The 25,130-nt window shown below is 57.4% G+C and overlaps 2 protein-coding genes across 2 annotated transcripts; both read right to left on the reverse strand.

Moving 5' to 3' along the window:
* Nucleotides 1-1,684: 1,684 nt before the first annotated feature.
* TOP3B (DNA topoisomerase III beta) lies at nucleotides 1,685-18,340 on the reverse strand. Its single transcript, XM_041003772.1, has 18 exons — nucleotides 18,291-18,340; nucleotides 13,222-13,408; nucleotides 12,606-12,737; nucleotides 11,588-11,694; nucleotides 10,114-10,188; nucleotides 9,144-9,340; nucleotides 8,605-8,761; nucleotides 7,626-7,739; nucleotides 6,241-6,331; nucleotides 5,414-5,568; nucleotides 5,197-5,302; nucleotides 4,767-4,913; nucleotides 4,479-4,652; nucleotides 4,096-4,224; nucleotides 3,553-3,702; nucleotides 3,110-3,210; nucleotides 2,502-2,703; nucleotides 1,685-2,233 (listed from the first exon to the last, which is right to left on the reverse strand). Exons 2-18 carry the CDS (start codon nucleotides 13,289-13,291, stop codon nucleotides 1,752-1,754), a joined length of 2,589 nt encoding a protein of 862 aa, XP_040859706.1. The 5' UTR covers nucleotides 13,292-13,408; nucleotides 18,291-18,340; the 3' UTR covers nucleotides 1,685-1,751.
* A 2,638-nt stretch (nucleotides 18,341-20,978) lies between these two features.
* PRAME (PRAME nuclear receptor transcriptional regulator) lies at nucleotides 20,979-24,210 on the reverse strand. The gene is made up of 3 exons (XM_041003578.1): nucleotides 23,909-24,210; nucleotides 23,068-23,679; nucleotides 20,979-21,534 (listed from the first exon to the last, which is right to left on the reverse strand). Exons 1-3 carry the CDS (start codon nucleotides 24,208-24,210, stop codon nucleotides 20,979-20,981), a joined length of 1,470 nt encoding a protein of 489 aa, XP_040859512.1.
* Nucleotides 24,211-25,130: the final 920 nt, after the last annotated feature.

The raw sequence follows: 25,130 nt of genomic DNA on the forward strand, positions 1-25,130 counted from the left end.
AGGAGGCGGTGGCCTGGAGAAAGCTTGCCCCCTCAGGACTCTGACCACCACGTGGCTTCTGTCCAGACTTTGTCTACATTATCCACATTCCATCACGCCTCAGCTCCAGGCCTCTGAAGGAGGGCAAGCATACACTGTCCCCTCCCTCACTCCCTGTAAGCTTCTGAACTCTCCCTCCTCTGCCTCTCCCTAGACCAGGCAGCCTGGGCCCTGCCCCCACCATTCCAGTGGTCCCATTCTGATGGCCTGCCCCAACCCCCATGATCTCTTGACAGTGGCCACAGGTGGGTGGTGCCTTCCTCTTCCAGCCCCTCCTCTCCGTGCCACAGCCCTGCAGGGGTGCTACACTGCAGAGCCATACAGGGCCCCATGACCCCTGTCAGCACATGCTGGCACGAGGCGGCAGGCATGGGCTCAGGGCAGTGGTCTGTGTCCTGCCGATTCAGCTGAACAGGTCATTAGGGTCAGCTCTGGGAGCCACGTGCAGAGACCTGCCTCCCTCACAGCAGCTGGCCAGAAGGGACAGAAGGGACAGTGGCGAGAACAGCACTGGCCTCCACAGCTCCCCAGGCTAGCTCCCCAGTGATGGGGGGTGGGGCCTGGAAGCTTCTGGAAGGTGTACGGACCCAGCGTAGTAGCCAAAACCATGCAGGAGATACACACATGAGGGGCAGCGGTAGGATCATGGCACTTGTCGCCCTCAGCCTGGCTCATGGCTGGGGTCTCCGCGTGGAATCCAGCTCAGGAGGCGGCACCTGGGATTAAAGCCAAGGGGAAGTTCTCTTTGCCTTAGAGTTCAAACTCACCGCAGTTACCTCCCTGTGAAGGACAAGGCGCCAGGTCATGCATGGTGACCAGCAGTCACAACCTGGGGCTCAGGAGCCCACCCAACGACAGCTTGAGCACGCTCTCTCAGGCCAGCTTCCCGGGAGCTGGCTCTCAGGGCGGCCAGCACTAAGTAAGTGGCAGCTCATATGTCATTTCTGTTCACTCTGCGTTTTTTCTCATCTTCTGGCATGGTTTCCACACAGTGTTCCAGGGAACCCTGAGGCTGGCTCCTTAGGGCCTTGGGAGGGTCAGGGACTGCGGGGAGCACCCGCGAATTCCACGCTTCTCCAGAGAAACTTGTGGTGGGGCACAGCCAGCTGCTGCACAGGCAAGTGCCCCATGCAGCAATCTGGAAAGTTCTCTCACAAGCACCTGTCACCACAGACCTACTATAGGGGGTCCCCCTTTGGGCTGCCGTGGGCCACCTCCTGAGCAGGTGTGCAAATAGTTGTCCCTGGTGTGCAACAAGAATTGTGATAGGCCCTGGCAGGCTGACAGGTGCACAGGCAGGCACCACGCATAGGCAGGTCAGGAGGGTGAGCAGCAGCTAGGACTTGGCCAAGTTTTGTCCACTCCACTGTAGGGAGTCTCTCTGTAACTGTCACCCAGCCTCCCAGGACACAGCTGCATGGCCTGAGCATGGTCCCAGATGCTGAGGTGAGGGCAGCGAGGCCTGGCTGTGTTGCTCTGGCAGCCTCCCTTGCAGGTGCCACACAGGCATGGGCAGGGCAGGCATGCCCTGGCTGTGTGCACAGAACAGAGAGCAGGGGGAAGTGGCAGCAGGAAGCAGGGCCCAGGATCCCCAGGGAAGTACCCCGTACTGCACCACCAGTTGAAGGTCCCCGGCTCCAGGCTCTGGACACAACGCGTTTAATGGTTTCAGGGGCCCAAAGGACAATCATGTGAGGGAGGAAATAGGGTCGTCATACGAAGTAGGCAGCCAGGGCTGACATCTTGTCCTTGGGCCGCCGGGGATTGGGCTTCCCAGGAGGCCGCCGGCCCCGGGCCCGCCCCCGGCCCTGTCTCCTTCCCGGGCCACCACGGTGCATGGGGTGACAAGAGGCAGCATGCTTCAGCTCCACCAACTCCTGGAAGATGGGATCACAGAACACGCAGCCTGTATGCTGGGTCTCGTCCCCTGGCAGGGGACACTTAGCCTTATTGAAGTCCACGTGCAGCAGGGCGGCCTCGCAGGAGGTGCAGGTGTCGGCCGAGACCCGCACGCGGTGCGCGTTTTCAAAGCAGTGTGCTACCACATTGCACTTGTTGCATGCCACCTTCCACTTGGGGCCCGAGGTGGGGTCAAGCACCAGCACCCCGTTCTCGCACTCCACGCACTGGCCGATGCCCAGCATGCTTAGGGAGTGCTGGCAGGTGGGGTGTGTGCACTCGTTACAGCCCATGCCTGGGGGAGGAGAAGAGACGGGGAGCCCAATGAGACAGCCTGCCCTGCCCACCTCCTCCCTGTAGCTCTGTCTGTTGTCAGCACCGCACGGCAGGATGTGTTCTGCTCCACCTGGCTCTTGGGTACACCTTGGAGGCCATGCCAGCCCTGGCCTTCCTGGTCTCTGTCAGCTTTTAAGGCACCCCAGCCTGACCATGATGAATGCCCCACCCTCGTGGGTTCCTGTGCCGGAGCTGGTACGGCCCGAGGAGGGGTGGACTAGGCTCACCCTTCTTCATGTCCCGGAACGGCGGGTGGTTGTAGCAGTAGGGGCACAGCGGGTAGGCCTTGCCACGAGAGCCTGAGGACCACAGCACCAGTTCAAAGTCGTCCAGCGGGCAGCGCAGTTCCTTGTAGAGCTTGATGGTGCCGTTCTGGGGCAGCGTGTAGGTCTCATCACAGTGCGAGCAGTGCAGGCGGCTTGGCTTAGCCTGCAGTGAGGCCAGGGCACAGAGTCAGGGCTGCTGCTGTGGCCGCCAAGCCTCAGGCCCATGTTCCATGTTACCCCCATTGTAGGGAACATGCAGGCAGCAGACGAAGCACAAAAAACAGCACCCACCCTGGCCATGAGCCCAGGGCCTGAGATCCACATGTAAGGAAAGGACGTTCTAAAGCCCCTGCATGGAGGGTCCTGATGACCACAGCCAAGGATGGGGCATGCCTAAGTGGCCTTACATGGCCTTGGGGTTCCCCTGAGTCACAGGACACTGAGTGTGGGTGCTGGTGAGGCTGCCCCGGCCTATGCCATGACGCAGCCTGGTTGTGTGACTGCTCAATGCTAAATGTGTGACCGTGGGATGCTAGATGCACCTGCCCACAGCCACCATCCCCGCCTACCTGGATGTACTTCATGAAGCGGTGGCACTTCCCGCAACGTGACAGGGGCTTGCCCGTGGCCGCCAGGGGTGAAAAGGACACCTCCATCAGCTCATCCATGCCTGTGGGGCAAGTGGGCAGGAGTCACAGTGGGTGGGAGTTGGCATGCAGGTCTCAGCTGGCCCATGGCCTCTGTGACAGGGAGCTGGAGAGGAGGGCTAAGGGTCTGAGGATGACCCTGCCCTGTGCACAGGCTGCTGCGTGTGGAGCAGCAGCCAGCAGCCCTGAAACACCTCGCCTCTGGCCTCCTGCTCTTTGATCCTAACTATGACCCAGTGACGAGGCATCACTGCTGTGGCCCACAGAGGCCTGGAGCCCAGATGTTCTGGGAGCTGGTCTTACAGGAGTGGGGCTGGTCCCATGGCAGGGCAGCCCTGGCAGCAGGGCCTCTCTCTGGGCCTTACCAGCAATGGAGTCCACAAAGTAGTGGAACTTGCGCTTGAAGATGTCCAGGGTGTGGCCCAGGACCTGGCGGTAGTCGGCCTTGCCTTGGGCGATCAGGTTCAGCTGCTTCTCAACAGCACTACGGATGGTGGGCAGCACCAGCTCTGCGTCTGCAGGCAGGAGACACGCAGCTGCAAGCCAGTGTGCCATGCTGGGCTGCCTCACCCGGCAGGGCCATGCCCTGGGTGCGTCCCCCTCCACCTCCAGCTGGCCCTGTCTATACAGACGGGATCCTATGGCCCTCCAGATCTTGCCCAGTTTCCACCCAGAAATCTTGAGCAAGGAGGACAGGTCACAGATGAGCTCCTGGTCATCCAGGCACACGCCCCATGGCAAGAGCTCCAGGCCAACTAGAGCTAGTCCAAGGCAACAAGCTCCTTTCCCTCTCCCTATCGCAAGCACCCCTGCCCCAGCCCCTGCTCTGCGTGGGCCCTGGGGGTGTAGTGGTGCTGATGGAGAGCGGGCCCAGAGGAGCCCTGGGAAGGCAGGGCCAAGGGGCTCACCGATCTTGTAGTAGCCATGCACCAGGACGATGCCGAGGTTGGTGGGCCTGAGCCGGCGCCCACTCTCCACGGTGACGTAGTTACGTTGGCAGATGTTGTTGATGTGCACGGGAATGCTGGCATCGGTGCCTGAGCCACAGCAAGGTCCTCGTCTCTGGGCCTGCCCTCAAGTCACAATCCGCCCCCCCAAACATACCCTGCACCGAACCAAGGTACATGAGGAGGAGGGAGGCTCTCATGTCTTGGCCGGTGGGCACAAGGTGCTTACACCCACTTGCCCTTTAAGGGTCACAGGTCAGAGGTTAGGGAACGCTGTCCCAGGCTGTGCCTGTAGGTGTAACCTCCTTGGCCCCAGGGCCTGGGACAGCAGCAGGTGCACCCACCAATGCCGTGCTTCTCCATGAGTGTGATGAGCTCAGCCTCGGTCAGGTAGTCGGGCGGGTTGGTCTGTTTCTCCAGCATCTTGACCTCTGCCACGGGGAAGATGTCGCCCCTTTGGCAGGTGGGCAGGCTCTCCTCCAGGGGCACGCTCTGCCAGGGCATGATCTCTGTGAAGCCTGGGGAGATACAGTGTGGCTTGGCGAGGACTGTGGCCTCTTGCCTCCGGCCCCGCACAGGACATGTGGTTGGCAGGAGGGTGCAGAGTGAGTCCCTGGGGTACATGGCCCTACCTGGGGAGAGGACAGTCTTCCCTGAGCAGGTAAAGAGCTCGGGCCCGATCCGGAAGGAAATTGTGGTCTGCAGGTACTTGCAGTCATAACTGACCGTGGCAATGAAGTGCCGGGTGATATACTCGTATAGTCGCCACGCGTCCCCACCTGTAATGGGCCAGGATGGCATGGATTATCCTGGGGTCAGGTGGGGGTACCTAAGCCTGAGGAACAGGAAGGGAGAGGGGCTCCCTGTGCCCAGCTGCCATCCTGACCTGGTCCCCTGACAATGGCATAAACTACGTGACTCCATGGCTGCAGCCACAGTGGAGCCTGGTCATCTGGGGTTGGGGTGGTGCAGTTATGGCTTCCAGCTCTTCCTGGGCTTGGAGGGACATGTGGAGTGGGCACAGGCCAGAGTGGGACTGGGGGTAGGGAAGGCAACTGGTACCTAATTCCGCCTCTGTGGCAGACCTCATGGGCGTGATAGGGGGGTGGTCGCCAGCATCGTGGCCCTTGCGTGGGCGGTTGATGCCTTCTGCTAACAGCCGTTTCACCTGTGTGGGAGGACAGAGCCGAGTCCAGGCTGGTGCCAGGGTTTGGTACCATGCCTGAGCGTGGTCCTGAAGCTTCAGTTCAGTGGCTCAGCGCATGCCAGGGCCACTTACCGTGTCAGCCCAGTAGGGGTGATTGGCCTGCTGCCGCAGGCAACCCTTGAGGTCGAAGTTCTCGGGATAGTGGGTGGTCTCCGTGCGTGGGTAGCTGATGTAGCCCTGCGTGTAAAGTCGTTCAGCCGTCTGCATGGCGTGCTGTGGGCCCATGCCTGTGAGAGACGGGGCCTCAACACCCTCGCAAGGATGTGCATGTGGTCCCATGGGCCAGGGGCCCAGGGCCCCACCCTATTTGTGCCTTTTGGAGGGGCGAGGGTGGCTCTCAGCACCTGGATACCCTATGCCAGACAGCCTTGTCAGAGGCTGACCCCTGAACCAGGAAGAGGTTGGAGTGCAACGGGTCAACCCTTCATGGCACAGGCAGGGGGACTAGATGCAGTCTCGAGTCTCCTGCACACCCTGGCTCCCTGGCTGTGGGGGTGACATGCCTCCCAGTGTGCTGGTGTCCACATGGAACCAGCAGCTGGCGTGGGTGCTAAGCCTTGTGGGGGAAGGGAGGTTGTGTTCCCAGGATGTCACTTCTGAGGCACTTTCCCATCACTTGATCCTCTTGATAACTTTAAAAACAACAACAAAAAACACAGGGGAAGATCATCGCCCCACTTCTCCTAAGGAAACTGGGGCTCAGGATAGAGGAAGTGACCAAACTGGGGCCTGGACCTTAGTTGGCTGTGGAGCTGACCCTCTAGGGCTCACACCGTCTCTGAGTTAGAAGACACATGAGGGCCGATTCCCATATGTTCAGTCCTGGCAGCAGCTGCCCAGGCACTGGAAACCCTGTGCTGTAGTGGGGCTAGTGGCCCCAAGAAGTCCCTGCCACGTACCCAGAGAAGAGCTGGCCACCCGCAGCATCTCCACGGTGTTCAGGGCGAGCGGCCTCTGCTTGGCCTTCTCCTTCCTGCTCGTGGCCTCCACCTGTGCGATAGGATGGCCGTGGGGAACCGGCAGCAGGCCGGCCTGAGCAGATAGTCAAGGAGATGCAGGGACGGGCAGGGCAGGGGCGTTGCACTTCATCTGTCTTGCAGCTTCTCATACCTCCTCCCAACCTCCTGCTGTCTTCTCAGGGTTCATTTAGGGACCAGGGAGGGACAAACTACTACCATTATTTCCAGGACAATTTTCTAGGAAAGAGAATTCAGGAGCAATGAGCATGAGGGGTGGCAGATGTAGCCAGGCCCTGAGAACAGGTGGATCCCACGTGGGGCGTGCTAGTCCAGCCTGCTATGTCTCAGTTGTCAGTTTTGGAAGAAAGTGGCAGCCAGGATTTCTCTGACATCACATGAGTGAGTGTTCGATGTCGGGAGCTCTTTTGAAACTTGTATCAACACCGTGCAGGTCAGATGGAACCTGTCTGTTGTTGGTGTTGGGTGGTGAGCCATCCCTTTCCACTGCTGGCAGAAACAACTCCACAGCTCAGAGCCCAGGCCTGGCCTTGGCCTTGGCCAATGCCCCAGAGACTGGCCAGGCCACAGATTCCAGACCTACAAATATAGGTGCTGCTGTAGGAAGAGCCAGAGGTCGAGATGGTGTGTCTGCAGAAACATGGCCAAGGTGATGGCCATTTCCAGAGTCTGAGACAAACTAAGTGTGGGTGGGACGGTAGATACCAGGGAGAGCCCAAGAAAGCCGCGGGGACGGTGGCTGATGAAGGCCTAGCCACACCTCAATGATCCTGGTACTTTTCAGGACTGTGAAACATTTTTGGTTGGTTACCCCTGGCTGCCAGCCCCATGCCAGCAGCCACGCCCTCTTCACCACAGCCAGGCTGCAGTCCTTTCAATTCACACAAACTCCAAGAAGGAAATACAACATCATGAGGTTGCAAAGGCTGGTGAGTCTCAGACCAGGCCCCCGTCAGCCAAGTTCATCAACAGGCACTTGTTCCTCTGCAGCTGCTGGCTTTCAAGAGCACAGAAAAGGGACAGTGGTGACATGTGTCCACTGGGGCTTCATGGGAAGGGCCTGGCAGGTCACAATTGTGGACGTATCTGGGACACACTGGGCAGATGTATCCCACAGCCACTGCATCAGGTGGGAATCTCCCAGGAGTGTGTGTCAGTAACCACTCCTCTCCAGGAGGAGGATATTTTTGGTAGAAAGGGTGGGGGAGAAAGGCCTGTGGTGCAGGGTCCCTCACTCCACCTCCCACCTGAGGCTTCCAAGCCCAGCCCCCAGGCCAGTGCGACAGGTGTGGGCAGCACGGGCATACCTTGGCTTCCTTCTCCTGCTTGGTCAGGTTTAGAAACATCTGCGCAATCTCCCTGTCGAACACTCTCACGCGGTCCCAGTCCAGGAGGAGAGTTCGGTCTTTATCGGCGTTAACCTGCCGGAGGGAGGAGGGTGAACCCAGAGGCTGGGGACACAATCAGCCAGACGTTCCCTCCACATACACCCTACAGTGTCTGCACCTGCTCAAGCGTGCTGGTCCTGACCTGACACCAACATCACCCCTTCCTTCTGCCGCCACTCCCCCTCCCCAGCTCCCCCACTGGCCTCTGCTGCTCACGCCTTTCCCAGGGACCCTGCATCAACCATAGCAGCTCTGTGCTATGCTTTCAATCTCCCAGCAAACGTCTGTGGAAGATTTAATTTGAAGAAAAAAGTTCTAGACCGTTCTTTATTTAAAGGTATTTTTCTTTTGTTTGAAAGCCAGGGAGGGAGACAGACAAGCTCTCGCATCCACTCTTTAAATGCCTGCAAAGGCCCAGGGCTGGACCAGGCTGAAGCCCGGGGTCAGAAATTCCACTGGGTCTCCCATGTGGGTGGCAGGAAACCCAGCTACTTCTGCCATGCCGCTGCTGCCTCCAATGGTGGGCACCAGCAGGAAGCTGGAACTGGGACTTGAACCAGGCTCTGTGATGTGCAATGTGGGTGGCCCCAGGTATTGTCTTAACTGCTGTGTCAAGTGCCCTCCCCAAGCTTCCTGTGAAGCCCAGGGCCGCAGCCCCAGGCTAGCTGTGAACCCCAACCTCCAGGGCCACAGCTGAGCTCCTCATCCAAACCCAGCACACCCAGGGCCAGCCCCAGTTCTCCCTGGAGGTCCCTTCCAGGGTCACCGCACACCACTCCTATGAGTGCCCTCGGCCCTGGGCTGCAGGGAGAGTGACAATGGTTGATGCTACAAGGATCTCTAAAGCGTTCACACCTCAGAACCCCCAGGCCCAGCATGAACACAGAAGACAAGGAACCTTGGCCTGCAGCACCCAGTAGGTCTCCGGCTTGAACGACTGGATTTTATCATGTCTCTCCACGCAGAAGCCCAGGGTGGGGGTTTGGCACGGCCCAAAGGAAATAAGAGAGCTGTCCAAATCGCCGTATTTCCCCTGGAAGTATTTCGTCTGAAACCTACAGGCAAGAAGGGCGAGCAGGGGAGAGTGTGGGAGAGAAAGGGAATCTGGTCAAGGATTCATCTATGACCCCACTGTCGACATCACACGAGTGGGTACACCCTGGGATGGAGCTGGTCAGCTGCATGCCACCCTCTGTGGAAGAGGTGGCAGAAGAGCCGGGGGGAGGAGCCACGTGCTCAAAGGCGGAGCAAGGAGGCAGAGGCTGGGAACCCCACTACCCACCACACACTTTTTCCAGGACCCCCAAAGGCTAACAAGCACCGTCAGCGTTTTTGTTTGTTTTTATCATAGGTATTTTTTAACAGCTGCTGGACAGTGGCCTGAGCAGCCAAGGGACCACGAGGTCCAGCAACACTGGGGCGGCACTGGGCCAGCACCTGGTGAACGCACAGCCGATGCGCAGGTCCAGCTCCTGGCGGGCGTCCACTGACAGCGCCTCGTTGTGGTCCGGCTCCCCCAGGCGGGCCATGGCGTTACAGATGTCTGTGTCTGTGATGGAGCTGAACCTGGCCCGGAATACTGTCTTCTCGCTGCCATGGGCCTTATTCATGACGGGCAGGACAGCATCAAGGACCTGGCAGGAAGTCCTCCAGTTCAGCCATGTGTGTGAGCTTGAACCCCCTCCACAGGACCCCTGCCCTCTTCTTGCTTTTCCAGAAACCTCATCTCTCTCCAGACTCACTAATGACTTTCCCTTCTTCCAGCAACAAGACTGTTTCAGCCATGTGAGTGACCCCAGAATCCCCTCCCTCTCAGGGGAGGGGACCCCAGCTGTGGTGTAGGGAAGGGGGCTAGGGTCACTGCCGGCCAGAGGTATGCAGCTCATTTCCAAAAGGGGAGAGCCCCATGAGCTAGTCCAGAGGCCAGGGCTTCGGGGGAGCAGCCAGGTCAGGAAAGGACAGCCTGCCAGCCAAGCCTGCTTTCCGGGAGAGTTATCTCCTGCGTCCTCAGGCATGGAAGCCCTGGAGCCACAGGTGAGCTGCAGGGGCCGCAGCCTGAGGGGCATGGGGTGAGGACATGACCTCCCTGTAGGGAGAGCTTGGCAGGCAGAGGCCAGGGGTGTAGGAGGTGGGAAGATGAGGCCAGCTAAAAACCACCTGCTTTCCCGGAGTCCCCCACTCGGAGACCAGCCACCAATCCAACAAACTCTGTCCCTTCTGTGCTTGCTTACCCACAACCCCAGCAAGGGCACACATAGATTTTCCAAAAGAACAGAGGTCAATATGGTTTATCCCTTACTTCAGCCCTGGGACTGGGTGATGGTGAGCATCAGTTCAGAGCAGGTGTGCAGGGGTGGGAGGGGAGCAGAAAGGCCAGCAGTGAGCCCGAAGCAGGCACCACACTCACCTCAAAGCAGATGTTCTCCCCTTCCTTGTCGCAGTCCAGCCACAGCACGATGTAGTCACAACCTCTGCCCTCCACCTGCCACACAGCACAAGTGAACGGGCACCTGCCACAGACCCTGTCTCCAATCGAGCTGTCCATGGGGCATGCCAGCTGGGACAAGAGGTGGTGCCCAAGTTCCAGGCCGGGAACATGGGACGCCCAGACAGTGCCAGGCATCTGCTGGGCCTCTCAGAGAAGAATCTGGTTCACACCTGCTGGTTTGGGGTGTTGGGGACGACCCTGGCATCTCTCACGGGCACCGGTTTGTATCCTGGCTGTTCTACTTCCAACCCAGCTCCCTGCTAACAGCCTGGGAAACCAGTGGTAAGTTGGCCCAAGTGTTAGGGCCCCTATACCCATATGGAAGACCAAGATGAGGCTCCTGGCTCCTGCCTTTGGCCAGTCTCAGACCTGGCTGTTGCAGCTATGTGGGGAGTGAACTGGCAGATAGATCACCCTCTCTCCCATTCTCTGACTTCCAAATAGAGAAATAATCTTAATTTTTTTTTTTTTTTGTAATCTTAACCTTAAAATTTCATTTTGTAAACAAAAATGAGGTTTGAATAACTCTATGATCTGAACTCCCAAGATCACCTGGAGCAAGGGCTGGGTGAGGTCTCCCTGAACACTGGCCAAGGCCCCGTGGATGCTGAGACCAGGAGACGGTCTCTTCCTTTTCCTACCCTAGAAGCCTCCAATTTCCCATCACGTGAATGTACCTGTTTTAGCATTAGGGAAGAAAGCTGGAGCACACTGGTGACTGTGTTTCTAAAAGCAGAGTTGGGGCAGACGCCAGCCTGGAGGGCCTTGGGTCAAGGCCCAGCCCTGCTCTCCATGTCAGCCCCCTCTGTCCACACACTCTAGGGAGCAGCAGCTGATGGCCCAAGCAGAGGGACACCAGTCTGCAGCAGCTGGATCCTGTTTCTGGTCTGGCCTGGACAGACAGCTGGGGGGTGGACCAGTGGATAGGAGCTCTCTCTGCTGTTCTGCCTTTCAAATAAATAAACTTCAGTAAATAAAAGGCTTGGTGCTGCAGTGTGGTGATACTGCATGGACTGCCCATACTGGAGGGCTAGTTCAAGTCTCCAAGCCTCTCTCCTCTCTCAGCTTCCGGCACCCTGGGAGATAACAGGTGATGGCTCAAGTGCCTGGGCCCCTGCCACCCACAGGAGAGATCCGAGTGGGGTTCTGGGATCCTGGCCGGGGCCTGGCTACCGGGGGAACATGGGGGTGGAAGATCATTCTGTCTCTATCGCCCTCCTTCACAAGCAGATGGCACTCAGTAAGCCTTAGCAACAGTGACCACCATAAAGCAGAATGTTCTCTCTTAGGACCAAGGAGCACCTGGCCTGAAGGCGTTCTGGGCACCAGCAGGGGGCACAGCAAAGGGACAGAAATGGGGTGGGCAGCCCCTACCAGTGCCTTTTGCACACACCTGCAGGAACTTCACCATGTTCAGCTTGGGGTTAGCTTCCTTCTTTTCTGTCGGGGCTTGGCTGAACAGCTCCGCAGGGTCCACCTTGTCCCACTTGTTGTACTTTCCTACAAACCAAGCCCCGGTAACACTGAGTCACATCACAGTTCATGAGGTGGGGGCAGCGGGTAGGATCTGGGGGCTTCAGGCTCTGAGACCTCCTGACCTCAGAGGCAGGTGATGCTGTCTTTCAAAGGAGAAGTGTGGCAGCTTGGAGGGAGACTGGCCCAGAGAGCCCCCAGACACCTACCTTGTCTTCCTTCCGTCAGGCATTGAGCTGACACCACACCCCAGCCCCCTATGGAAGCTAAGCAAGCTCTTGGCCTCACTTCTGGGGTTTCCCCATGGCTGGAGGCACCAGGCCTGGGCTGGCTCACTTTGTTAGAGCACAAAAAGCAGACAGTCTGGGCGCCTGGTAACTGAAGTCCCCGCCGTGCACTCTTGGGAAGCCATAAGGGCGCTGGTTTGTGTCGCTGATACTCCACTTCCCATCCAGCTCCCTGCTTGTGGCCTGGGAAAGCAGTCAAGGATGGCCCCAAAGCCTTGGGACCCTGCACTCACATTAGAGACCCAGAAAAAGCTCCAGGCTCCTGGCTTTGGATCAGCTCAGCTCCAGCCGTTGTGATCACTTGAGGAGTCAATCATCGGATGCAAGATCTTCCACTCTGTCTCTCCTCCTCTCTGTATATCTGACTTTCCAATAAAAATAAATAAATATTAAAAAATAAAAATTTAGGGCCCAGAGCTGATTCTTATCCCGGCAGCCCTGCTTCCCATCTAGCTCAGACACTCACAGCAGCTGGATCTGGCTCAGAGTTCTGTTGTCCGCACTGGCCTTGAGCCATGATACCAGGGGCAGCAGGGCCAGGCACCAGGCATCTGCTGGCAACAGGGGTGCTCTGTGGAGAGGTGTACCTAGCCCTGGCCTGCGCTTCAAAGTGCTCCTGACAGCAAGGTGGAGGGAGAAGGGTGTACTTACCTAGGAAGTCCAGGGTCATCACGTGACCACAGACGGATGTCATCTTGAAGCGGACAGACTGGCCAGCGAAGGTCCCAGTGTACTCATGGATGGAGCAGGCCCCGTTCAGTCCTTTGTGGGAGGACATGTTCCCTGGGGGAAAGAGCAGCTCACGGTGACGGTTGCTCCGGGCCAGCCTGGGCCTCCACTGCCCCCATATCCTCACGCCCCTGGCTGCTAGGCCAAGCAAGAGGAGGGGATTCTTGGAGAGCAGGAGCCCGCGGTGTCCGAGCCACTGCCCAGGAAGCGGTGTACCCAAAGGTACTGGCTGCCACGACATGGCCTCAGCAGATCTGGACCAGGGTCAGATCATGACCGCATCTTGTTCCTTCTGGGCTGGGCTTCTGTTGCATGGGGTCAGCACTCCAGCCAGCATGGCACTCCGACAAGGGGCACCCATACAGGCCCATGGCCCACGGTCACTAAGGCAGTGTGGTGCTGCTGCCTCAGCACCTGCTGAACGTGCAGCACAATGACCCCAGCCAGGGGCAGACAGCCATGTCTCGGAAAGCAGGAAGCACCAGGCCCAGGCTCTCGGACCAGAGCGATGAGGGAGCTCGGGGCCAGCTCCGCCTACCTCGGGAGAGGATCCTGGCGATGGATTGCGCCAGGGAGGGCTTTTCGGCCACCATGAACACAGTCTTCATCCTGGCGTGGGACCTTCAGGCTCCTCGGCCCTGCCCTTCGCAGCTGCAGGACAACAGTGAGGGCAACGTGATGACAGCCAGGAGCTCGGGCCCACCGTCCAGGCCTAGGCCGACACCCTAAGAGAAGACGACAGTGAAAAACGGCAACGCTTCCCATGCCAAGCCACCTGCCCGCAGGAAGCTCCCCTGGAACGAAACCAAGGAGACAAGAAGCCCGTGCGAAGAACCGGGCAACAGGGGAACTGCTCAGCTCCCAGGGAGAGGCGTCATGGTCCCTCTCCACGTGCCTCTGTCCTGCTGGCCCCATGGGCTGACAGTGGAGCACCCCAAGTCCTTCTGGGCCATGCTGGAGCCCAAGGCCTACTGGCTGCAGGCTCTGTTCAAGTATGGGCACTTTCTCTTCCTCTCTTTAAAGATATAAGGAAAGGCAGTGTCTCTCTCTCATACATACACACACACACAGCCTAAACAGTCAATCCATCTTTCATTGTTTCATCATGTTGGTATGCTCCCCAGCTGGCCGCAACCAGGGCTGAACCAGGCTGAAGCCAGAAACCAGGAACTCTATCCAGGTTGCCCACATGGATGGCTGGGCCCAAGCACACGGGCCATCCTCTGCTGCCTTCCCACAAGCATTATCAGGCAGCTGGGCCAGAAGTGAAACAGTCAGGACTTAAACTGGCACTCTGAAATGAGATGCTGGTGTCACAGGCAGCAGCTTAACCTGCAGTGCCACAGTGTCAGCCCCTTAGCATGGTATCTTTGACAGTAGTCTTGTATTGAAACAACTGGGCTGGGCAAATGAAATGAACAGACATTTTTCAAAAGAACAGATTCAAATGGCTAACAGACATATGAAAAGATGCTCAGGCTCCCTAACAATCAAGGAGATACAAATGAAAACCACACTGGGAACTGGAACTACCTAACTCCAGTGAGGTTGGCCTACATTCAGAACTCCACTAACAACACCTGCTGGCATGGATGTGGGGAGAAAGACACCCCACTTCACTGCTGGTGAGAGTGCAGGCTAACACAACCACTATGGAAATCAGAGTGGAGAGTACTTAGAGAATTGCAAATAAACCTGCCATATGACCCAGCTATCCCGCTGCTAGGGATATACCCAAAGGAAATCAAACTGCATATGAGAAGGGGATCTGTAATCCTATATTTACAGCAGCACAATCCACAATAGCAAAGACATGGAAACAATCCAGATGCCCATCCAAAGAGGAGTGGTTAAAGAAACTGTGGTACAGGGTACATCTACTCCATGGAATACTACTCGGCCATTAAAAATAATGAAAGTCTACCATTTGCAACTAGATGGTCCCAACTAGAGACCATCATGCTCAGTGAAAAGGACAAGTACCATATGTTCTCTCTAATATAAGGAAACCATCATGTAAATTGTAAGAGGCCCAAGCACTTGGGCCATCTTCTGCTGCCTTCCCAGACACACGGGAAGGAAGTTTGGATTGAAAGTGAAATATCCAAGATTTCAACTGGTGTTGACTTGAGATGCCAGTGCCACTGGTGGAGGATTAACCTGTGACCTACTGGCCCCAGTTTGCATGAACTTTTAAAGTCCTCTCCTAATTCTCTCATTAGAGTCTGGGAGGTGTGGAACATCAACCAGAACTGCCACCTTTAAGTACAGCCACATGATGGCGCCTCTCCAGGCACTGCTACCTCTAGGAATGAATTCAGTCCTGTGTCTCCAGGTCTCAAACTGGTTAGGGGAGAGGAACAAGGCTGGGCCAAGGGCTCCTTGGGGAGCAGTCCAGCTGGAAGGAGCAGGGCATAGCTGGGCAGGTAGGCGACAATGAGAACGCTTGTGGGGCTGCCTCTGGGGATGGGGGCGGGGCTATGGCATGTCCCACAGGGCTCCTCCTGGGCTCTGAAATGTCACAGTGCCAACGACAGGAGACAGGCCAGGAGGAGGCAGGAGGAGGAGGAACTACAGCTCAGATCAGGGCGGCCTCTGAGACCTGCCTAGGGGACTCTGAGAGGAGCGGCTGGCTGAAGCAAGGAGCTCAGGGAGCAGATGAGAGGAGGTTGTGCTTTGTGGCTTCATTTTAAGAAGGAAGACACCCCAGGAGGCTTGCATGGCCTGGGGGTTGAGGGGGTGGCTGCCCCACAGAGAAGGCACTAGAGGAGATGCAGCAGCAGGAGGGAACTGCAGGTGTGATGGGTCACATGGCCTGAGAGGCAGCCCTGGAGCGAGGGATGGATGCCAGCAAGGCTGCCCGCGTGCACACTGAACAAGAACCCTGACAGACCAGTGCTGGGAGCGGGGCTCCTCCAGTGGGGCAGGGCACCGACTAAATGGGGGTGGGGGTGGGTGACGGGGGGTGGGGGCCTCAGAGGTCACCCTCACCCCCACAGACACAATCTTCACTCCTGGCAGTCTGAGCATTTTCAGCCACTTGGGGAGTGAATCAATGGATGGAAGATCTCTTTTTGTCACTCTGCCTTTCAAACAAAAAAGTAAATCTTAAAAAATAAAACAAAACACACTTTCAATTAGGTTTCTAAACTTTAAAAGCTGATTTTCGGGCCGGTTTGGTAACATAGTGCACTAATTCTCCGCCTGCGGTGCTAACATCCCACATGGGTGCCTGTTTATGTCCTGGCTGCTCTACTTCCAATCCACCTATACACTTCACACACCTGGGAAAGCAGTCGAAGACAGCCCAGAGCCTTGGGATCCTGCACCCGCATGGGAGACCCAGAGGAAGCATCTGGTTCCAGGCTTTGGATCAGCTCAGCTCCTCTGGCAATTGCAGTTATTTGGGGAGTGAACCAACAGATGAAAGATCTCTGTTAACTCTACCTTTCAAATAAAAATCAACACACACACACATATTTTATATAGAGATAGATAGATAGATAGATAGATATAGACAGAAGACTGGTGGGGCTGCCTCTGGGGACGGGGGTGTGGCTGTATCTATATTGATATACATCTGTATCTGTGTGTGTGTGTATATTGATTTTAAATCTGTAAAGCCATTGAAAATACTTCCCCTTGGCAGTGTTTCCCTCTATGGTGCCAAGGATGCCGAGACTTTCCCGTCTCTACCATTTCCTTCCTACCCAAGATCTTGAGTTTTCTGATGAATAGTGAATAGGCTGACAAGTCACCTCCAGGAGACCCAGCCTCCCTTGGGGCCGGAGATGGTCTCAGTCACCAGGAGCAGGCCTGACGCTGGGCAGCGCACGCTGGGGCCCATGAGGAACACCCAGTTTCAGAGCACGTGTCCACCTGGCATCCTGAGCAACAGCTAGTCAGTCACCTTGGCCAGGCACCTGTAAGCGTGGGCTCCACAGACACACGTGCTCCTGGGGTAGCTGTGCCGCCCAGTGGTTAGGCCACTCGAGGCTCCACGTCTGAATGCCTGGATTCAAGTCCTGGTTCGGGCTCCGAATTCTAGCTTCCTGCTGATGCAGGCCCTGGGAGGCCCTGGGGATGGTAATCGGGTTTCTGCCACCCACAGGGCGCTCCACTCCTGGCTCCCAGTTTCGGCCTGGCTTGGCTGGTCTAGCCCTGGCCATTGCGGCCATTTGGGTGTAGGGAGTGTACTGGTAGATGGCAGTTCATGCTCTCTGTTGGTCTTTTTTTTTTTTTTTTTAAAGATTTATTTATTTTGGGGCCCAGCGCAGTAGCCTAGCGGCTAAAGTCCTCACCTTGCTTGTGCCAGGATTCCAAATGGGCACCGGTCTGTGTCTCAGCTGCTCTTCTTCCCTTCCAGCTCTCTGCCTGTAGCCTGAGAAGGCAGTACACGATGGTCCAAAGCCTTGAGACCCTGTATCCATGTGGGACCCAAAAGAAGCTCCTGACTTCTGGCTTCAAATTAACCCAGCCCCAGCCGTTTGTGGCCACTTGGGGAGGGAACCAGCAGATGGAAGATCTTTTTCTCTGTCTCTCTTCTCTGTAAATCTGTTTTTCCAATAAACCTAAATATCTTAAAAATAAAATGGTGCTCCAGCTCTGCCACAGAACGTTAAACAACTGAGAATCACAAATGCAGCAAACCTCACGAGTCTATGGGACATTAGGAAAGCAGTCAGTTCAGGAGAAGACATGAAAGGACCCAGGACGACAGATGGAGGTCACTTTGTCACTCAGCTGCCTCCTCGGGAAAGACTGTACACCCCTGGTACTCTGCCAAGGAGGCACCGAGAGGTGGGACCTGCCTACTGGGATACAACCCAGTGCAGGAGGCACCTGCTCCCCCAACACCTGCTCCCCGCAAGACGGCGATCGACAAAGTCTCGTTTTGCCTGCACTTGCTTAGTCCATTTCTTGTGTGAGTCCCCACATCACATGCCTAGAAATCTCATTTCCCACGCCCACACCGGCCATACACCCAGTGTCCTTTACAGGGGTGGGACGTGGGGTGGGGGACTGTCATTGCTTCAGACCACCAGTAACGTGAGTAGTGTCCGGTGACTTTGGTCAGTGCGCCCAGCTGGGACTGGCGGGTGGGTGTAAGGGACAAAACGTGGCCTCTTCTCCAGCCTGGGCTGGGACCAGCATGGGGGGGGGGGCTTGGTATTCCTCCCTGGAAGCCTCCATTCAACCTTGCCCGCATCAGCCAGGGGGCGGGCAAGCCGGGTTTGCCATCCCTGCGGACACTTGGCCCCTCCGAGGCCACGCACCGCCTCCCTGGGCCACCTCGGTCAGACCCCGGGAGAGGGGACTGTGTCCTCAGCCGGGCCACCCTGGCCAGCCCCCCGAGGGGACCGTGTCCTCAGTCGGGTCAGCCCGGCCAGCCCCCCGGGGGGACCGTGTCCTCAGCCGGGCCACCCTGGCCAGCCCCCCGGGGGACCGTGTCCCCTGCCCGCGCCAAGCACTCGGGGCCAAACCTGCGCGTCCCGCCTCCGCGAGCAGCCCCTCGCCCTCCCGGGCTCCCTTCTCAGTCGCTGCCCCACGAGCAGCCCCTTGCTCTCCCCTCGCCCTCCCGGGGTTCCACCCGCGGTCCCCACTCACCCGCCGTCCCCTCTCGCTGACCGCGGTTCTGGCTCCTGCTTCCCCAGGCGGCCACTGCCACCCTCCACTTCCGGGTCCGGCTGTTTCTGGCGTCCCCCGCGCCCGGCGTGCCAGGAAGCTCCCTCCGACGCTCGTGAAGCCAGTGCGTGTGGGTTCCGCCGCTCCAGCGTTCCGGGAGCGCCCTCTCTTGTCTCTCGACCCCCCAACTCCAGTCCGGCCGGTGTCCTCGGGCTGTGGGAGATCGGGGTTGCGGATCCCAGACGTCGCCATCCGGACAAGAATGACAACCACCATGACGGCGATGATTACACCTACAGACGTGTGTAGCAGACTCCCTTTCCTTGGGATCAGCATTTGCGGAAGGAACGAATGGGTGCTGCGTGCAATATGAAATGCAACGTCAAAAAGCGCTTGGGGCCGGCGTTTGTGGCACAGCGAGTCGAGTCAAATCGGCCCAGGCTGCCACCAGTCTCCAGAAGGCTGTGGGAATTGCCTGCTGTGTCCTTCCAACAACCTCCCAGCCAGGCCCCACTCAGTTGGCTTGGGCTCTTGGAAAGCAGGTCTTCTGGGCCTGACACCGTAGCCTAATGGCTAAAGTCCTCTCCTTGTATGTGCTGCTGCTATCCCATATAGGCATGGGTTCGTATCCTGGCTGCTCCACTTCCCATCCAGCTCCCTGCTTGTAGCCTGCACCTTGGGACCCTGAATCTAGGTGGGAGACCTGGAAGAAGCTCCTGGCTCTTGGCTTCAGATTATCTTAGCTCCACTTGGGGAGTGAACAGCAGATGGAAGATCTCTCTTCTCAGTAAATCTGACTTTCCAATTAGAACAAATAAATCTTTAAAAGAAGAAGAAAGTGTTTTTTCCCAGGTTTCTTGGCAGAAGCCTGGTCCTCTTTGCCTGTGTCTCTTCTGAGCATACGACTTGCTTTGCACACACCTGCAGCTCTGCCAGGCAGGGGACAATGCAAAGCAACGAGAGACTGGGGCACAGATGGCTCGTATGACTGGCAGATCCAGTACGCCTAACCCCATGCTAAGCTTCACACACACTCTCCCAGAGCAGCAGGAGGGTCTCAGGGAAATCCGTGTCTCACTAAGTTAGCAACAGGCAACAGGGACTGGGGGCAGCAGAAAGGAAACAACAGGGCAGGGTCATGGCTGGCAATGTCACCAAGGATTCCCAGCAGGCAGCAGTGATGCCAGTATACCCTGGGGAAGGTGTCGCCAGAGGTTGGCTGCAAGGGATGGTGTTGTGGCAGGTACACAGACCAACAGCCATTACATGCCCGCCTGGCTGTGTCACAGGAGAGTTGGGTTGGACTGGAATCAGAGCCAAGGTCTGGGGACGTGCATGAATCTTAAGCACAGGCAAGGCTATGCATCCTGCCCCAAGCCAATGTTTCCAAGTCACAGAGTTCCTCCAAAACACACCTGCTCGGTCCTTTGCCTGGAGAAAATGGCTCCCCTTCTGGTCTCTGCCCACATGCCCACACGGGCAAACTCATAGCCACCTTGCCCTGCCTCTTTCAGGAATCTCTCCCAACTCCACACCACACCTGCAGGCTCCGAGGCCTGACCTTGATCTGCCAGTCTGCTCACGTGCAAGCAGCACTGGGGACTCGGCCTTCACTGTGCTGTGTCCTTGGCCCTTGCGGAAATACCTGGGGTTCGACAAATGGCTCGCATGACCAGCCAAGATGGCTGCAGGGTCTTTGAGCGGGTCCTCAGTGTGTGTGGCTGGTGAATGGAGCGATAAGAGGATGGGGGTGCATGAGGACCTCCGCCACTGTGTCCCCAGCAGGAGTCCCTCTCCTAGCCTGCACGGGACTCTGTAGGGCTTGGGGGAACCAGCAGAGGGGCTGAGCCTGCCATGGGCTGCATCCTGGTGGGAGACCGAGGCCAGCGTCTTTACATGTCCTTGGCGCCTAGGCTGGTGACTAAGAGGGGCTCTTTGGCAAAGATGGGGGTGGGGGTGGTGGAAGGTCACAGGCAGACCAGGACTCTTGGGCAGCTCTGGTGTGGGTTCTGGTCCCTCCCAAGTCCTCCCCCTCCTTCTCCTTGGGTCTCCTGCAGGAGTCAGCCTCGACTGTACACCCCCCCATGTGGCCCTGGCAAGCTACACAGGGTAACTCCAAACTCACTGGCCCAAAGTGTGCCCATATCCAGATGTCCCCCCACTGCCTCTGCAGCAGCTGGCCTCAGCTCAGCTGTCTCTGACCCGGAAGTACTTCTTTGCCATCCCCATCCCCGCCAAACTCACTGGCGCTTTTTCTGTGACTGGACCCTGCTGCATGGACATCCTAGCGGATGTGTGCCAGGCCAATGCCAGCAGTTCCACGAGGCCTGGGACACACTCAGGGACCACCCAAAGAATTCTCAGGCTACCTTGGCCCCTCCTTACCCAGGGGGTTGGCAGGAGGTCAGATGATGACCCAGAAACTGGGCAGGTCACTCAGGGTCCAATTTCATTCTATCCAGAAGCAGAGGAAATCAGCAAGATTGCGTGTGGCCAGAAGGAAGGGGTAGTGAAGGGCAGGGGCACTGGACTGAGAGGGGAATGGGCACAGGAAGAAGCCAAGAAAGCAGCACTGGACAGCTCCCCCGCACGGTTCTTTTATGTTCCCGGCAACCAATCCGCGTCCAGCCAGGAGGCCTGGGGCCTCCCTGCCACCCTCACGCCTGGCCCTCAGTCAAGCTGCACCAGCCGCACGGGCAGGGGCGAGGGCAGCGGGGGGCTCCACTGCATGTCGGTACGCTGCACAGCCTGTAGCAGCGCCTGCATCTCGGCCTGCACCTGGCCCAGCTTGTCCTTGTTGACCGGCCCCCACGAGAGGCCATGCAGGTACACACAGCACTCGACTGGGATCGGGTAGAGCACCCGTTTAAGCTCCCGCAGGCCAGTGGCCGTGTGCTCCAACAGGCTCAGGAGGCCGACCCGCGACACAGGGTTGTCAGACAGTCCCAGGGAGCTGAGGTGGGAGCAGCGGCACAGGGTTGGCAGGATAGCGCCCAGGTGGGAATCTTTCAGCCGGCAGTGGTTTAGGTCCAGGTGCTCTAGCGTCCCTGACACCTTAGCCAGCAGGGGCTCTAAGGGCCCAGGCACCATATAGGACAGGTTGTTGCCACTCAGATCCAGTTTCGTCAAGCAGGTGGTATGCAGGCTCTGGGCCAGGTAGGTGATGTCTGTGTCCAGGAGGGTGCAGGAACGGATCTCCAGGGTGTGCAGTGGGGCCTGCAGGCAGCTGTGAAGGGAAGGCGGCTGATTCAGGGGTGCACCCACATCCTCCTTCCCAGAGGGAAGTCACTGAGCAGCGCTGGCATCCCTTAAGGGCGCCAGTTCAAGTCCTGGCTGCTCCATTTCAGATCCAGCCAGCTCCCTGCTAATGCTTCTCTGGAAGGCAGTGGAGGATGGCTCAAGTGCCTGGGCCCCTGCTGTCCACGCTGGAGATCTGGCTGGAGTTCTACATTCCCGACTTGGGCCTGACCCTGTAGTGAGCATTTGTGAAAGAAAGCAGTAGATGGAAGATTCTCTCTCTCTCTCTCTCTCTCTCTCTCTCTCTCTGTCCGTTTGTCTCTCTGTCTTTCTCACACACTCTCTCTGTAACTTAGCCTTTCAAATAAATAAAGGAGACTTCAAGTTACGAGAGGTCTCATTTCTCAAAAAGATTGATTTATTTAAAAGACACACAGAGAGATCATCCATCTACCAGTTCACTCCCCAGATGGCCTCCCGAGACAGGGCTGGGCCAGGCCAAAGCCAAGTGCCTGGAACGCCACCCAGATTGTTCAGGTGGATGGCAAGGACCATCTTTTGCCACCTTTCCTAGCTTAATGGCCAGGACTCCAACTGGCACGCAGGCAGGGGATACCACGGACACACAGGGTGGCTTAACCTGCTACAAGGCCTGTTGTTCTGGACCAGGCTCCCAGCACCAGGTCCCAGCAGACTGGACCAAACTAGAGTAGAACTGATGTGGCTAAGGGCTACCTGACCTTGGTTTTCTGCAAACCCAAGAAGGCTCATAGCTGGTGGGTGGAAGAGGCTGGACTAACCAGAGCCGGCCTGAGGAGTAAGCCCCTGGGATTTGGCCCAGCACCACCTTCTAGAGCCAATTTGCTCTCCATTTCCTGTTACTGCTTTCTCCAAGCCACACAGTCACTTCCTGGCTCAGAGTCCGCTCTGACTCCCCCAGTTGTCAGTAAAAGCCAGCAGGATCTTTAAATTTGTTGCAATTTTGTTTTGCTTTGTTTTTAGTAGCAGTGCCTACTAATATGCATATTTCCCCATGGAGCAAAGGAGAATGGCCCAAAGCATTGGACCCCTGCATGCACCTGGGAGATCCAGAAGAAGATCCTGGCTCCTGGCTTTGGATCAGCTCAGTTCTGGCTGTTGCAGCCATTTGGGGGGTGAACCATTGGATGGGAGATATTTCTCTCTCTCTTTTTCTCATAAAATCTGCCTTTTCAATTAAAATAAAAGCTTCAAAGCCAGGAGCCAGGAGATTCTTCTGTCTTTCAGGGTGCAGGAGCCCAAGGCTTTGGACCATCCTCAGTGGCTTTCCCACGCCACAAGCAGGGACCTGTATGGGAAGTAGAGCAACTGGGACATGAACAGGTGCCCATGTGGGATCCTGGTGTTTGGGAAGGGAAGGTTAGCCAATTGAACCATTGCCTAAACCCTATATAAATCTTAAAAAGAATGGGTTTGTCTCTTCCCATGATTTGCTTTGGGAGAGTGGGGGACTCCTGGGAAGCCCCTGCCCACCCCGGTTCACCTGAGCACTTGGTGGAGGTTGCCAGAGAGATAGGAGTAGGAGAGATGAAGCTTCTGCAGGTGGCCCAGCTTGCTGAGCTGGGACAGGAAGTAGCTGGAGGACTGCTCATCCTCAGGGGAGAAGGTCCAGTGGTAGTAGGCCAGCTTGAGGCTGTGCAGGTTGCAGATCCTGCCCAGCTGTGTGGCAAAGAGACTCTGCTCAGAGAGCGCCCGGAACCAGTCGAAGACCTCCAGCTCGTGGATGCAGTCCAGCTGCAGCGTCTTCAGGATGCCGATGAGACTGCTGAAGGGCATCTCCTCGATGTGCAGCTTCCGGCAGCACAGGAGCAGTGCCCCGCAGCTCCGCTCCACCTTGCTCAGCAGGCCAGAGAGGAAGGTGTCCAGCTTGAAGGGGCCTCGCAGGAACAGGTCAATGTGCAGCTCCACAGGTTCCCACGGCTGCTTCCGGCCTCTCCTCATGTTCTCGCCCAGCTTGGGCCCGGCTGCCGGCTGGGACGCCTCCGCCTTAACGGTGGACGGCAGCCAGAAGGGGAACCTGGCCAAGGCCTCTGTGGCCCCTTTGCTCTGGACCTGCTCGAAGTCAAGGGTCAGATCCAGCACCCGCAGTTCTGATCTGCTGCATAGAGGGGCAGGGATGAGAGGATGGGGCAGGTGGGGAGGGACAGTGTAGCAGGAGGATGCCCAGGGCCTGCCCTCAGATCCCAGCATCCTCTGCTCTGGGCCCCTCCTCAGCCCCCTGCCTCTCACATTACCTGCACCACAGTCCCCGGGGGGGGGGGGGCGGGTGACAAGCCCATCCCTCACAGACTCCCCGCTTCCCAGGATTCTAGGCCATGCCTCACCTGGGCCAAGCCCCAGGGCTGGGGTCAGGGCAAGGCGAGTCTTCCAGGCCATCCAACACAGCCTGCAGGCTGTCCTGGTTAGGCCACTGCACGATCAGAGAACCCAGGCGCAGGAAGGGGAAGGGCCATGCCCGCACCAGGGCCTTCAGGGCCTGTTTGTGACCCCTGGCAAAGGCTGCGGTGAGCAGTGGGGGGAACAGGTCCACCGTGAACTCCTCCAAGGCAGGGATTCCCGGGGCCTTGCTGCTCAGCAGGCTGTGGGCTGCCAGGTCCAAGAGCTTGGGGAGGGCCGGGCTACTCATCTCCATGAGCCTGGGGCAGAGGCAGGAGCGGTCAGACTCCCTGGGGTCAGTGTCTGTCCCTGACTGGCCATCACAACACCTGACACTGGCTCCACCCTCCATTCATGACCTAGTTCCCACCTTCAGGCCTTGGTCAGTCTGAAGCTCAGGGACCCCTCAGACCTGGGTTGGGGGTGGGGCTGGTGAGTCCAGACCATCAGGTTATTTTAGAAATAACTCTTGCTGGAGCCGCCAAAGCTTTAATGTGGTCCATGTTCTCCTACTGTGCCTTTGATATCAAGGTTGCCGTGGGCACCTGCCTTGGCAGCTGTACCCAAACACAATCACGTCTGAGACACATCTGAGATCTGCCTCTGGACACTTAACGCCTTGACCAAACCACCTGCTTGTTTTTTGCTCCGCCCCCCCCCCCCCTAAAATACACCGGGAAGTTTTATACAACTAAGTGCATCTTCTCATTCTGCTTTCCCCACCAACTAAGGAAACATTTGTTATATATTCTATTTGAGGGGCAGAGAGGCAGGCAGAGAACTTCCTCTGGTCCATTCTCCAGATGCCTGGGAACAAGGAATTCCATCCAGGTCTCCCCTGTGAGTGGCAGGGACCTGACCGCAGGAACCATCATCCGCTGCTTCCCAGGATGTGCCTGGCCGGAAGCCAGGACCTGAACCCCAACACTCTGGGGGCGTATGTGTTCCAAGTGGTGTCTTTTATTACTGTTATTTTTTTTAAAGATTGGTTGATGTGAAATGCAGAGTTACACAGAGAGAGAGAGAGCTTCTATCTGCTGGTTTACTCCAGGAATGGCTACAACGGCTGTGACGGTCAGGGCTACGCCAAGCAGAAGCCAAGAGCATCAGCCAAATCCCCAATGGCGGCACCAAGGACTTGGACTATCCTCCGCTGCTTTTCCCAAGATG

Source organism: Ochotona curzoniae, unplaced genomic scaffold (assembly GCF_017591425.1).
Source record: "Ochotona curzoniae isolate NIBS_2020 unplaced genomic scaffold, NIBS_Ocur_1.0 scaffold_274, whole genome shotgun sequence".
In the NCBI taxonomy this organism is placed as follows: domain Eukaryota; kingdom Metazoa; phylum Chordata; class Mammalia; order Lagomorpha; family Ochotonidae; genus Ochotona; species Ochotona curzoniae.